General features: G+C 50.6%; 9 protein-coding genes across 11 annotated transcripts; 6 read left to right on the top strand and 3 right to left on the bottom strand.

The window, feature by feature from the left end:
* Nucleotides 1-932: 932 nt before the first annotated feature.
* Nucleotides 933-1,424, top strand: PPTG_09105 (hypothetical protein; the record flags this gene model as incomplete). Its single annotated transcript, XM_008903965.1, has 2 exons — nt 933-1,026; nt 1,081-1,424. 2 exons carry the CDS (start codon nt 933-935, stop codon nt 1,422-1,424), a joined length of 438 nt encoding a protein of 145 aa, XP_008902213.1.
* A 353-nt stretch (nt 1,425-1,777) lies between these two features.
* On the top strand, nt 1,778-2,038 carry PPTG_22469 (hypothetical protein; the record flags this gene model as incomplete). Its single annotated transcript, XM_008904318.1, has 1 exon — nt 1,778-2,038. The coding sequence occupies one exon, from the start codon at nt 1,778-1,780 to the stop codon at nt 2,036-2,038; it is 261 nt and encodes an 86-aa protein (XP_008902566.1).
* Nucleotides 2,039-2,390: 352 nt separating this feature from the next.
* On the top strand, nt 2,391-2,681 carry PPTG_22468 (hypothetical protein; the record flags this gene model as incomplete). Its single annotated transcript, XM_008904317.1, has 2 exons — nt 2,391-2,432; nt 2,493-2,681. 2 exons carry the CDS (start codon nt 2,391-2,393, stop codon nt 2,679-2,681), a joined length of 231 nt encoding a protein of 76 aa, XP_008902565.1.
* Nucleotides 2,682-4,179: 1,498 nt separating this feature from the next.
* Nucleotides 4,180-4,737, bottom strand: PPTG_09104 (hypothetical protein; the record flags this gene model as incomplete). Its single annotated transcript, XM_008903964.1, has 1 exon — nt 4,180-4,737. One exon carries the CDS (start codon nt 4,735-4,737, stop codon nt 4,180-4,182), a length of 558 nt encoding a protein of 185 aa, XP_008902212.1.
* Nucleotides 4,738-5,570: 833 nt separating this feature from the next.
* Nucleotides 5,571-5,720, bottom strand: PPTG_09103 (hypothetical protein; the record flags this gene model as incomplete). The annotated part of the gene is made up of 1 exon (XM_008903963.1): nt 5,571-5,720. One exon carries the CDS (start codon nt 5,718-5,720, stop codon nt 5,571-5,573), a length of 150 nt encoding a protein of 49 aa, XP_008902211.1.
* A 321-nt stretch (nt 5,721-6,041) lies between these two features.
* Nucleotides 6,042-6,507, top strand: PPTG_09102 (hypothetical protein). The gene is made up of 2 exons (XM_008903962.1): nt 6,042-6,232; nt 6,303-6,507. Exons 1-2 carry the CDS (start codon nt 6,103-6,105, stop codon nt 6,458-6,460), a joined length of 288 nt encoding a protein of 95 aa, XP_008902210.1. The 5' UTR covers nt 6,042-6,102; the 3' UTR covers nt 6,461-6,507.
* On the bottom strand, nt 6,477-9,789 carry PPTG_09101 (hypothetical protein). Of its 3 annotated transcripts, XM_008903959.1 has the most exons (3): nt 9,185-9,789; nt 8,949-9,116; nt 6,477-8,881 (listed from the first exon to the last, which is right to left on the bottom strand). In XM_008903959.1, exons 1-3 carry the CDS (start codon nt 9,322-9,324, stop codon nt 6,547-6,549), a joined length of 2,643 nt encoding a protein of 880 aa, XP_008902207.1. In that variant the 5' UTR covers nt 9,325-9,789; the 3' UTR covers nt 6,477-6,546. The 3 variants fall into 3 exon arrangements, with proteins under 3 accessions (XP_008902207.1, XP_008902209.1, XP_008902208.1); XM_008903961.1 differs by having other exon boundaries at nt 8,949-9,789; XM_008903960.1 differs by having other exon boundaries at nt 6,477-9,116.
* Nucleotides 9,790-9,837: 48 nt separating this feature from the next.
* PPTG_09100 (hypothetical protein) lies at nt 9,838-11,524 on the top strand. The gene is made up of 2 exons (XM_008903958.1): nt 9,838-10,937; nt 11,012-11,524. The coding sequence occupies exons 1-2, from the start codon at nt 10,069-10,071 to the stop codon at nt 11,280-11,282; spliced, it is 1,140 nt and encodes a 379-aa protein (XP_008902206.1). The 5' UTR covers nt 9,838-10,068; the 3' UTR covers nt 11,283-11,524.
* A 22-nt stretch (nt 11,525-11,546) lies between these two features.
* Nucleotides 11,547-12,789, top strand: PPTG_09099 (ornithine carbamoyltransferase; the record flags this gene model as incomplete). Its single annotated transcript, XM_008903957.1, has 2 exons — nt 11,547-12,629; nt 12,694-12,789. 2 exons carry the CDS (start codon nt 11,547-11,549, stop codon nt 12,787-12,789), a joined length of 1,179 nt encoding a protein of 392 aa, XP_008902205.1.
* Between the last annotated feature and the right edge of the window lie 115 nt (nt 12,790-12,904).

Below are 12,904 nucleotides of genomic sequence, written 5' to 3'. Positions count from 1 at the left end.
AAGCAGATGATAGTGAACAGCTATGAATTCTTCAAGAACCAGAAAGAACACGGCATGTTCAAGGGCATCAGGACACGTCAATTGGTATCCGATTGCCTACGCTGTGCTCCCAACACAGTTGATTCCGTGGTTAACGAGAAAAATAAAAATCCAACGACAGATTTTGAGGTAATACATCTTAACTGACATTGGAACAACTACCTTTAACAATTAATATTTTTACAAATGCTGGCGAAAATGACAGAGGCCGAAAACGAGATTATGAGCTGACAGATATCAAGCCAACAATCCGTCAATTTATTGAAAGAGAAAGTAAAGCTGTACGCCCAACTACTGCAACCCGTATCAGCCTGCATCTGCACGAAGTGACGGGGATTCTACTTGCTGAGCGTACAATGCAGCGAGTTTTAGGCGAGCTGGATTTTCGATACGTGAAAGGCGAGAAAAGGCACATGTACGCAAACTCTGAGGCGAATATTGCATTTCGAAACAAGTATCTACAGAAAAAAAATTGCGAATCGAGTTGGGGAAGCGGTCGATCGACCTGAGGTGTACTTGGACGAGTCATTTTGCAATGCCAACCATGTTCGAGGTCAGACATGGCTATCCTCGTTAACATTCGCTACAACAAAAGTGGAAAAGGAGATCGGTATTTGTATTTTATGTTTTATTATTTCGATTTATATTTTTACTGACATTTTAGGTAGTGCTTGCATTGTTGCCGCAGGTATTGTGGCGAGTAGAGGCCGTACAACCTACGCTAAGTTTGTGGAGGGTTCAATACAATGCTGGAATGCATAAAAAAAAGAAAACAAGATGAAACAGAAGATTATCAAGACTATCACGGGAACTTCAACTCTGAGTTGTTTGAAGCGTGGTTCGAGAATCTCTGTAAATTGTTGAGGGACCAATACGGTGGCTGTAACATCCACATGGATGGAGCTGGGTACCACAAGCGCTTAACCAACGAAATGCCGACAACGCGGTCACTTAGGAGTTGGCTTGAAGATCATCTTAACAAAGTTGGTAAGTTTTGTTTTTATAAACATATATTTGACTAATTGTTTTTATCTTGCTTAGGCAAGTGGGTTTACAGGCGGGATGTCAACAAGAACGTACTGCTCAGTTTGGCCAAATTAAACAAACCAAAGGCCATTTACGCAGCCAACACCATTGCTACACGCTACAACCATCAACTCTATTATACACCACCATATCATCCAACCTTGCAGCCGATAGAGATTATTTGGGGCCTTTTGAAATATAGAATTGCTGGAGACCCACCGAAAAGCGGAGCTGATGCAGTGGAGAAGGTATTGGATGGCCTAGCTAGAATTACTCCAGCTGAGTGGCTCGATCGGTTTCGTCACGTACAGAAGATTGAGGACGAATATGTTGCTCTGCAGAAATCACTAGAAAATTAATTGAAAACAACCGAATACCTTTATATTTTTCTTCACCATCCTGACGGAAGGATTGCATGTTAAATCTCCAGAATCAATCTGCGACCTGGTGACATCTCTCTTTCTTTTTGTACATATGTTTTCAAATCTAGACCAATCATAGATCTTAATTTGGTGCGCCTTTCCCCCGAATATTGCACCTCTTGGAGTGGCCATTTTAAAATTGATGTAGCTCGAAAACGGCTGGAAATTGATTAAAACTGATTGCAAAATCAGAATGTAAACGCGTGATTTGACCCTATATCTAAATGTCGATTTAGGTTTTTCCAAATCTTGTACCAATTATACCCCTGTAGATTCTGGCCCATTGTTCAATGTCGCGTACAATAAGTACCCCAGCTCCAACGGAGCGTCCTGCAGCCCAATCAACCTTAGGTCAGCTGGCAACGGCTGGTCTAGCCAATGCTTCAGAGTTTACCAGAGCAGCTGGCTCTAGTGTTCCTCGACCTCTCGTCAATCGCCACCGGGCTAGCACGGGCTCCGGCGACGAGGACATCATGGAGCTGATGCGAATGCAACTACTGCAGAGTCACGTTGATGAGCGCACACAGCGTGAAGAGCGGCGCCTTCGTTAAGAAGAGGAACGTATGCGCTGGGAAGAAGAGCGGCGTCAACGTGATCAAGATCGTGGGGACGAGCGTTTGCGACCCAAGGAAGCTGACCGTCGCCACGAGCAGCTGATGCAAATGATGATGACCGTCGTTGGCGCGGCTTTTAAACCTCATGAGTAAGCCCTTAACTAGTTAGCTTACCGTAAACCACGGGCTCAGTGTGACACTGGTAAAAAGTTTAGTTGTTAATAAAATTCACTATTCTAGGAAAAATATTTACGACGTAAAAAGTAAGACGAGATGGTCCACTGGACAGAGTGCGTTCCCGCCACAATGACTTCCTGGCTCTCATTTTACTTATTTTCGCACGCCAACCATGCCGAGAAGGCCCACAAACTGGAATCGCAAGAAGATTTTGGTATAGAAACACTGCATACAATTTGATTTTAATATTTATTAACATCGTCTACTTACACAGGCACTCGAGCTGTTGGACGAGGCTGGATCTGCCACGGCAGCAGCAAAAGCGTTATCTGTCCATCGGTCGGCGCTGTTTCGATGGAGGAATAGCCGCAAAGCCTGGAAGATGCAGCTCAGAAGGCGCCTAACCGATGCTACGTCAACCCATCAACTCGTTCTTCTCGTGGCGTTCGCCATCCTGCTTTAGAGACAAGGTACGCTTCTCTATTATTTCTATTTACTGTTCCTAAACGTTTTTATTTTTTGTATTGACTGCTAAAATGGATCACCGACGAAAAAATAGATCGCTCTGCGTGTCAACAGAGTGTTTGCTATTAATGCTGTCTAAATATGACCCAGAGCTATTTCAGAGTCGCTCACTTGCGGCAAACCTCATGTTTATCCACCGGTTTTTGAAGCTAAACCGCTTGATGATCCGGCTTATAACGCATAAGGGTAGAAAGAAACGCAACGATATGGAGGTACGCAATTGTAATGCACGGGTTATTAAATTACGATAACAAAGCGATTTTGTATGATTTACACGCGGTAGCGAACGTGTTTTCACGCTCTATCCAGCATACTTTTGAGGAGAAAGGTATCTTGTCTAGTGATATGGGTCCTGGAAAGTATGCACCTGTATACAAAATGGACCAAACGGCTGTATACATTGACATGAGCAGCAGAACCACAATTGAGTTTGTTGGTGCACCAACAGTGGACGTTTTGCAAGGTACGGTGGTTTTAGTAAATATTTTTTCGACTCTAACATTTTCTCTATTAATAATGTAGGCAGTGAAGCCAACGGGTTTCGAGCCTCCGTGTTCCTGGCAGCGTCCGCGACTGGTCACAAGCTTCCTCCCTTCGTTGTATTTTCAGGGGTCCCTGGCGCACGTGTTGCCGCTGAGGTATGGGACCCCAAGTTTACTTCAAGTGATGTTGAGCACGCAGTGCAACGGAAGGCCTTCTGTGATGAGCGCGTCATGTTGGAGTGGATCCAGAGAGTACGTATTTTATTTTTATTTTTTTTTAACGATTTACGTATGCAGGTGTGGAAGCCCTCAATAACTGGTTGCAGACTGCTCTTGTTGGACAGCTTAAAGACGCATAAGATGGCGTCAGTGCGTAGTGTGCTACAAGAGGAGTGCTGCAGCCAAGTCGAGTTTGTCCCGCCCGGTATTACAGGTGTTAGCCAGCCAATGGATGTAGCTGTTATGAAAGTGTTCAAGGATCGAGTCAGGTATGAACTCCTGCCATTTGTGTCAACTCTACCATACTTAACGACTTATTGTTGCTTATTTAGATCGCTGTATCTTTACCACCATATTGAAAATGGGTTTCCAAGCTCACCTACAGACAAGCGGGCAAGAATTTCCCGTATTGTGGCGGAAGCGTGGAACTCGATACCTCAAGAGGTGATTGTCCGTGGTTTTGTGAAAACTGACATCATTCCGGTTGTACCACGTAATGTCAGCGGTTGTTTCCGCGTCCCAGCACCGAAGCTCCGGTTGTATGCGATGAAGAGTAGGTAGTCAACGTGTAAATGCACTTTTCATTTTACGATGATTTAAATGTTTTTTTTTCGTTGGAAGGGGCGTCACCCCTACAAATTTGAAAAATGATGAACTTTTTATTTCAACGGTTTGTCGTTTTGCGAGTTGTTGCAGTGATGCCGTGCGTCTCACTGAGCCCGTGGTTTACGGTAACTAATTACAGAAGAGCTCGTTAGCTGTTCGGCCGATAGTACTACTGTAGAAAGCGGGTAAAATCTGGTTCAATCCAACTAGATGTGTGCGAAGATGAAACAACAGCACTATTGAGAGCAAGATGCACTTCCGCTCTCCTCTCTCCCCGTACTTCAGTCTATCTTCCAAACGAGGAAACGCAGCTTGAAGAGCTCGCATTCCCCACTCGGCTGACTGGCGTAGTGCTGTCACCTCTCTGCGAATTGCGGTTGGCAAAGCAACGTCCTCTCCGCTCTTCAGCAGGAAGTCGTTCGTTCCTTTAGAGAATGTAGAGTCAACTACGATCTGTCCTCCTGTATATTGGTGGAATAGTTCCAGCTTGGCATACACATTCTCCCACTCTGCAATTTGAGAATCATGCATACACCCAGGTGCATTGAGCGCACACGCAATGATGAGTCTTTCAGGCGAGAATGCGAACACATTGCTGACGTAGTGGTCATGCGTCCAGCCGTTGTAGAACATGTTCTGAATTTCAGAGTGATCTGAGGCCTGCAAACGAAGCTTGAGACCGTCCATAATAGCGTACACAGAGCTCAACAGTGGATAATTTGCCCCGATTGCATCTTGGAGGCGGCTTATTTCACTTGATGTTGGCAAATTGACTTGATCTTTGGTGTCGCCCTTCAGAACTAGCACCAACAGGCATCTGTCGAAGCAAGGAAAGAGAGTCATCACTGATGCGGTCACACCAAATACCAGGCTTAAGAATGACGTTGGTCCAGCTGAGCGCCCCCACGCTAGCTCGAACGCCAAGCACTGTTCTGCTGTCATCGAAGCGCGGTCGCCCAGACCTCGTTGTCGTTGGCTTCAACTTGACATTCGAACCATTAACAGAGTACGGCGAGTATTGGTAGTAGAAATCTTCAAAAACGTGCCAGTAGATAGTGAAAGCCAGCATGGTGGAACCCAGTCAGTGTGATGAGAGACTGGTTGCACCCTGACCCGTAGAGCCGCTGAAACGCAGACATATACGGCGGTAGCAAAGCCCTTCTTGCAAAGCGATATTGCATTCAACGCTGAGCGGAGGGCCCACGTTGATCTTGCTGCCTGCGTCGCCGTCGTCGTAACAGGGCGGCAAGGCTGGGGGGGGGGGGGGGGGCAGCATTTTTAAAATTAACCAGTGATCTTCACCTGCAATAAAACGCATTGCTACACGGTCCAGCCGGTAGCCGCATGCTGTCGCTACACCTCTAACCATCTACAGTCCCCCAGTATTTTACCAGCTTACCTGTAAGCCCACGATAAACGCGGAGGTTGTTGGAAGTCGGTCTGCAACCTTACTAGGTAACACTAAACGCTGCGAGGATTCTTACGCAAAAGAGAGAGTGATAGTTGCATTGCTCTACGCTCTATAATTCTGTATCCACCTCCTCATCCTCGTCGTGCTCCCACGACCATCCAGTGGCCTCGGCCACAGTCCCGATACTGAGATCCCCCGCAGCCGCCGACGCACACGCCCCGATCAGCTCCGCAAGCTGCCCTGATCTCTCGAGATCCATGACCTCACTTCAACAGAGGTACCATCACGCTGTGCTTAACTTTTAGTTAATAAGTATAAGTGTTTTCACTTGGTCCAGACTTCGAGAACGGCTTTACTATAGCTCTGCAATTTTATAACCTTTAGTTTTGTATTCCGAATGATTGTATAAGATGTCATGGTATAATCACTGCAACCTCAAGTACGTCACAAAATAAGCATCACAAAAAATGCTCCGCTCTTTCTCGAATAGTACGCATAAAAATTGTGATTTCAAGAGTCAATTATTACCGAAAAAATGTTACAAGTGTTTTCCATTTTTTTAAAAATGGAAAATAAAATATGGAAAGTCCAGGGAAGTTTTGGTCAAAAGTTGTGACTACCAGCTTTGGAGATCAAGCTCAATGGTGACCCCTGCTCAACTAGAAACCAAGATCCGCCGCGAGATCGGAGCTGCGCTGGTGGAGGCTGTGGACCTATCCGACGGCTGCGGTAGCAAGTTCAGCCTCGTAGTGGTTCACGAGGGCTTCGAAGGTCGGTGCAGCGATCATTGTTGTGTCAATCTGAAATGAATGAACTAACTTCCGGATGCTGCGACCCGTAGGCCAGTCGCTACTGGAACGCCAGCGCCGGGTGAACGACTGCCTCAAAGAGGAGATGACGCACATCCACGCGCTGCAGATGAAGACGTGGACGCCCGCGCAGTACGAGCAGAAGACGCAGAAGAAGCTGCCCAACACTCAGTCCTCGGGCGAGCAGTAGACAAGCAACAAGTACATTTGCGATTTGTCAGACATTTTGCTGTGGAAATTCTTTTTGTTATATTCAATTTAGTATGGCGAGGAGATCTACAAGAACGAGGGAGACGCGACGGGGGACGCAGGCAACGTTGCGGACTGAGCCAACTCGTCCAAGCTCAGACTCAAGTCCACACTCGTCTTGTGCCATTGCGACGATGTAGAGGCTTCTGCTGGTGGCGTCTGCTCCGCTGTGCTTGACGCTCTCTCTCCAGTAGGTTTAACGATGAAGCGCTGTGCTCTTGCAGTCAGTGGAGACAGAGTGATATCAGAGCCAGTGCGAGTGAAGCTTGGCCACGAGTGCTGGGAGTCACTTGATGCTGCGCCGTCGCGAGCGAGCGCAGAGAGTGACGGCGTATTCGACGCTCCGTTACTGTTGCTGCTATTGTTTTTCTTCGGACTCGGACTCTTGCCTTTGTTGCGGCGACCAGGAGACATACTACCGCCGAGATGTTGGTAGCTCTCTTGGCTACATCTCGCCAGCTTCTTGTAGAACTCGAGCTCGTCCGTGAGCAAGCGGCATTTCTCCTGCGACATAATGATCTGCTGCTTGAACAAGCCTTGGTACTCTTGCAGTGAGTTCTGTAGACAGCCGATGTGCGTTTCCTGGTTGCTCAGCCTCGTTTCGCACGCGCGGTTCTTCATCTCGAGCTGACTGCATGCCACGTTGCACAGATTGGCCTGGAACTCCAGCTCCTCGATGCGTGTCTTGAGTCGCGCATTCTCCAGCACGATGCTGTAACTCTCACCGTTTAGAGACAGTCGAGCGTTTTCTGACAGATAATGAAGTTGCAGCTTGAGCTCTACGATCTGACGCGATAGCGCCTCAGCGTCGGCGTGGTGCACGCAGTCGGGGGTTGAGCACGGAGGCATTGTTCCTTGTAGCGATGGTAAAGCGAGTGACTCGATAACAACCGGGGATGCTGCTTTCACGACTTCTAGTTCAGCAATGCTGGTGGGTGTAGGCTTTTCTGGACTATGACGCTGCTTTAGTTGCTGCATCAGGTCGTCTTCACCTTGAGTGTCAGTACGAGACTCGAGTGACTTTCGCCAGTTGTCGCTCTCCAGCCAGACCTTGAGTGATGGAGCTGCACCTTCACGAGACTCTCCACAAGAAGTGCAATCCCCTTCTGTGGCTGAGTCGCGTTGACTGGAGAGAGTGAGGATCGGTCTGCCAGTCGACAGGTCCACTGTAACCTCGTCGAGCTTCTTCTCTAGCGCTTCCAACACGCCAAACAGCCGCTTGTTTTCCTCCTCCAGGCCTTGATTCGCTAGCTCCAGCTTCTTAGCGTCGCTCTGTGCTGGATCATTCTCTTCTTCGTCTCCTTCCTCTTCGGCGCTGTCGCCATCCTCCTCATTATCACCATCTTGGCTGGAATGATCTCCATCAGTGTCCTGAGGCTTCCCTGAGTCTTCAATTGTCGCTGCTGCCGTCTCCACGTCGTCAGGGTGCTGGTTCTCCTGGAGTTTCGCAGTTAACAGTCGTTGGAGCTCGTCGATTTTGCGGTTCTTGGCCTCCATGTCCTCCATCGCACGTTGATAGAGCTCTTTAAATATGGTGCCCGCTGCAAAGCCCGCTCCACCGTCACCGTCGGTCCGCTGCACAACGGGATTCTTGATCTCTTTGGCTCGTAGACCGAAGCGAAGCGTAGAGATCGTCTCTGCCATGTTGTACGAACTGCACGAAGCCGCGAGAATGAGGCAAGTCTTGGCTGTTCCTCCCAGAGAGTCCTGAAGCAACCGGGTGAGCTTCGAGTCACGATAGGGTACATGACGTTTGCCCTCTCCAAGCGCTTTAATGACGTTGCTGAGTGCCGATAGCGACTTGTTGATCGCTTTGGCTTCCTGTAACACTCGACCACTAGCGTTGGTCTTGTTTACGAGCTCTGACCCAGCAAGATCGACGATGTACATCGTGGCGCGTCTTCCACTAACGGGGCGAACACAGGAAATCATCAGGATCGAGTGACTGCGACTCGAGTCTTTGTTCATACGTGTAGAAGACACCGCACGACTGAGAGTCCCGCTCTTGACCAGCTCCATCATGGCAGCCTCCGACTTACTAGGGACGCGTGTCATCTCTTCAATGTACACTCCATGCTGTGCACTCTCGCGGATCTTGAGTCCACCGTTCGTGGGAGTACCGACAGTGTTACTGCTACCACTGGGAGCGAGTAGATCACGGATTTGCTCCATGTAGATCTCCACGAATGAAACCTTAAGCTCGATGGGGTTGGTCTTGGCACGTTCCACTTCCTCGTAGAGATCTTTGACGACGCGCGAGATGATGCCTCCCTCTTCATCGGCACTCACTAGTACACCGTCCTTGGGCCCCAAGATCGTGTGTGTCTTGCCTGAGCCTGTCTGTCCGTAAGCGAAGATGGTGCTGGAGATTGACACGACATTGAGAGGGAGGGACTGCAGTGACACTTAATATTGTAGGTAGAGCGTACCAGTTGTAGCCCTGAAGGAAATCTTGGACGAGAGGCTTGGCTGTGTGTGTGTAGACCTCCTCCTGCGTCGAGTGGATGTCGAAGACGTGGTCAAAAGTGCAGCGGATCTCGTCCACCTCGCAGCGCTCGTTGCGGAGGAACATGGTGCGGCCTCCAACGACTGTCGAGCTGTGGTGTGGGGATTGGTTTGGTTAGCCCTCGAACACAGAGATAGAAAGACAAACAGCCTTAAGTACCATTGAACGGCTCCCTCGCGCTTCTCTAGCTGGTTCTGTTGTCGTAGACGGCAGAAAACTTTGATACTAGCGAGCTCTGGAGTTGACAAGGAAGGCGGGGGAGCGTTTGCAGTCATTCTCCTGCTGTTGCCGTCGTCCATGGACAGCAGAAAGCACGTCGTGAGTCTTGCAAGTCTGTTGTTGTGAAAGCGAGCGGCGGACTTGCCCTTGATGCTCTATCTTGGTGGCATGAGCTCGACTATAAATACAACTTCAACGCGCTAATCTCGCTCGCCTCTCCGCGTGGTCACCACTGAGTTGCTCCAAAGCAACTTGATCGCATTGTCGCGGACTTGGCTCGAAAACGCTGTCACCGCCAAGCCAACGATGACGCCAGATCCTGCCAGTCTCTTTTCGGACTCAGCAGGACATGCCCATGTAGACCCAGGAGCTTTCAGTTCACCAACATTAGCCAGCCATCACCACCAACTCCTCACTCACGCGATCCCCAGACACACTCAAGAGCCTTGGACCAAGGTGTAACGCCGGGAACGTGCAGGAAGCTCTCCATGAGGACTTCATCTTGTCTTTGACACGGCTTTATGCGCAGCTGATGAAGCCCTCGCATAAACGATTGCACGGTTGCCACTGGCCAATAATCAAACGACAAAGCATCACCCCTAATACTAAATACCTTGTAGAAGAGATACAGCGCACGTATCCGTTTCCTACTTATCACTTAGTTTCAGTATCCTGGCAGTTGCACTGCACAGCTTCTTGTCGTTTCTAATGCTCTGATTCCTTGAAGCGGGTTACGCGGGACAAGCACGCGATCCCATGATGTCATCTTGGCATCTTTTCACTCGACGAGTTGCCGCCAACTCCCCGGACGAATCTCGTGTAGGATGGTCGCTAACATGGAGGAGAGATCCACCGCCAAGCTGCGCCCCATCGCCGTTGTCGCTGCGATTGCCAAGAAGGAGCAGCTGATCAAGACGGACATGGATAGCGAGTTCGCCGAGGAGGAGGGAGAGCTGTTTGCTCCCGAGGAGCAGGCCGAGGCCGGCTTCAAGTGGTCCGAGGTGGTCTGGTACAATGTGATCGTGTTGGCCTCGTGGCACGTGGGTGCTCTCTACGCTCTGCTATTCGTTATGCCGCATTGCTCGCTGCTGCAGCTTCTGGTGCTCTGGATATTCCTCTGGGTAGTGTCTGGCCTGGGCATCACGGCAGGTGCGCACCGCCTCTGGTCACACCGCGGCTACAAGGCCAAACTGCCGCTGCGTGTGTTCCTCATGCTCTGCAACTCGATGGCCTTCGAGGGCACCATCTTCGAGTGGTCGCGTGACCACCGCGTGCACCACAAGGGCTCGGACACGACGGCTGACCCGCACAACTCGGAGCGCGGACTCTTCTTCTCGCACATGGGCTGGGTCATGGTGCGCAAACACAAGAACGTGCGTGAGGCTGGCAAAAAGCTGGACTTCTCAGACCTACTGGCCGACCCCGTCGTGACCTTCCAGATGAGGCACTACATTAAGACGGTGTTGCTCATGTGCTATCTGCTGCCCACGGCTATTGGCTACTACCTGGGCGACGCATGGGCCGGATTCTGGGTGGGCGGCGTCTTCCGCCACGTCTGGGTGCTGCACATGACCTGGATGGTCAACAGTGTGGCCCACTTCTTCGGCTACAAGCCCTACGACCGCAAGATTCGGGCCGTGGAGAACCTCATCGTGGCTATCGGCGCGATCGGCGAAGGTTACCACAACTACCAGTACGTTTCTCGCCTTGTAACGATTATTTTCCATTGCACAGTCTCATTAACGACTACGGTTTCTTGTCCTGCAGCCACAAGTATCCTTCGGACTACGCGACGAGCGAGTGGGGTGTCCTGAGTGGACAATTCAACCCGACCAAGGCCTTCATCGACTTTATGGCTTTGATCGGCCAGGCCTACGACCTCAAACGCAGCCGCACAGCCGCCAAGACTCGCGAACGTGTGGCCAAGGAGGTGCGGGAGGAGCGTCTGAAGAACGGTCTGAGTCCAGCCATGTCGTGGTGGGATCGCCAGCTGAGCCAGCTCTTCTTCGGCAAGTCGGAGGCGCAGGTCTTCCACTAAGTAGGAGGTCCCTAGAGGCTGTCGCTGGTGTATGGAAGAGGAAAGTGGAGGTGTGTATACGATCAATTGAGTCCGCGTGTCTTAATTACACAGAGCCTTGAAGTCATAGCAACACATGCAAAACATTTCCCGTCACTTTACCCAACGAAGCACGAGGAATTTTGCCACAAGAAATAGCGCAGCCATCTTTTGTGCATAAAGCTTTACTTTCCGCCGCTAATCCCCGTGTTTACCACGGCTGTTCACAAGTGACTTGAAAACTGTATGGGTCGTTCAAATCAACAAATCTTGCATCTTGCCATAACCCGATCGCAAAGCTCTCAAGGCAACCAGCCCCAGCTTCACCTCAGCCACCAAGGACGTCGCCGCTCTCTAGCCCCAATGTCTTTCCTCTCGCTCACTCGCCGACTCGCATCTCGTGCCTCACCGTCCACTTCCGTCTTCAGAATGAGCCAACAGACTCAGCAACTCTCCACAGCCGCTGTGAATGAGCAGTTGGCTTCCCTTAAGGGCAAGAACTTCATGTCCACGGCTGAGCTCTCGACGGAGCAGATCACGGCGCTTGTGGCCAAGGCGCAGGAGTTCAAGGCCACGTACTCGGACCCTCTGACCAAGGCCACTGCTCCTCGTCCTCTTACAGGCGAGATCTGCTCCATGATCTTCCAGAAGCGCAGTACTCGCACTCGTATCTCGAGTGAAGTGGGCATGCACTTGCTTGGAGGCAAAGGTCTGTTCCTCTCCTCGGACGACATCCAACTCGGCGTGAACGAGACGCTCAAGGACACTGCCCTCGTGCTCTCGCGCTTCAACAGCATCATCCTGGCGCGTGTGTACGGCCACAAGGACATCCTGGAGCTGGGCGAGTTGGCCACTGTGCCTGTGATCAATGCGTTGTCCGACAAGTACCACCCGCTGCAGATGCTGGCCGATTACATGACAGTCAAGGAGCATTTCGGCAGCTTTGAGGGTCTCACGTTCGCCTGGGTGGGCGATGGCAACAACGTGCTGCACGACTACATGCTGGCTGCCCCCAAGCTCGGTGCTAACATCCAGATCGCCACGCCTGAAGGCTACGAACCGGATGAGGACGTCGTGGAGGAGACCAAGCGCTTGGCTGCTCTGGCTGGCACCAAGTTCCTTATGACCACCGACCCCGTTGAGGCCGTTAAGGGCGCCAACGTCGTGTCCACCGACACGTGGATCAGTATGGGCCAGGAGGAGGAATCCCAGAAGCGCCTCAAGGCCTTCGCGGGCTACCAGGTGACCAACAAGATGCTGGAGAACGCCGCCGACAACCACATCTTCCTGCACTGCCTTCCGCGTCACCAAGACGAGGTCGACGACGAGGTACGAGCCTGCAATTGTGAATCATTGGATTGATTTAGTTACTAACCTGTTGACTGTGTTATAGGTTTTCTACGGCAAGCGCTCGGTGGTCTTCGACGAGGCTGAGAACCGACTGTGGACTGTCATGGCCGTGTACGCTTCGCTGCTGGGCAAGTTCTAAGCCTCGCCGCACATTTTATCAGCCAGTTGACTGTAGTTTCCTCTCGTGTTGGTTAATGAATGGAGACAACTATCATGGCATTTTAAACTCCCCGTTGGACGTCGTTACGTGCAGT

The sequence above is a fragment of the Phytophthora parasitica genome (assembly GCF_000247585.1).
Source record: "Phytophthora parasitica INRA-310 unplaced genomic scaffold supercont2.17, whole genome shotgun sequence".
Classification (NCBI taxonomy): Eukaryota; Oomycota; class Peronosporomycetes; order Peronosporales; family Peronosporaceae; genus Phytophthora; species Phytophthora nicotianae.
This window is presented reverse-complemented; position numbering and strand designations above follow the sequence as displayed.

Bases quoted from the DNA above. Each gene is read 5' to 3' on its own strand.
- PPTG_09102 (XM_008903962.1), top strand. From the start codon at position 6,103: ATGGTGACCCCTGCTCAACTAGAAACCAAGATCCGCCGCGAGATCGGA. The intron at 6,233-6,302 runs GTCGGTGCAGCG...TGCGACCCGTAG, and splicing joins GGTTCACGAGGGCTTCGAAG to GCCAGTCGCTACTGGAACGC.
- PPTG_09101 (XM_008903959.1), bottom strand. From the start codon at position 9,324: ATGGACGACGGCAACAGCAGGAGAATGACTGCAAACGCTCCCCCGCCT. The intron at 9,117-9,184 runs GTACTTAAGGCT...CCCACACCACAG, and splicing joins CGCGAGGGAGCCGTTCAATG to CTCGACAGTCGTTGGAGGCC. The intron at 8,882-8,948 runs GTACGCTCTACC...GTCAATCTCCAG, and splicing joins TTCCTTCAGGGCTACAACTG to CACCATCTTCGCTTACGGAC.
- PPTG_09100 (XM_008903958.1), top strand. From the start codon at position 10,069: ATGGTCGCTAACATGGAGGAGAGATCCACCGCCAAGCTGCGCCCCATC. The intron at 10,938-11,011 runs GTACGTTTCTCG...CTTGTCCTGCAG, and splicing joins GAAGGTTACCACAACTACCA to CCACAAGTATCCTTCGGACT.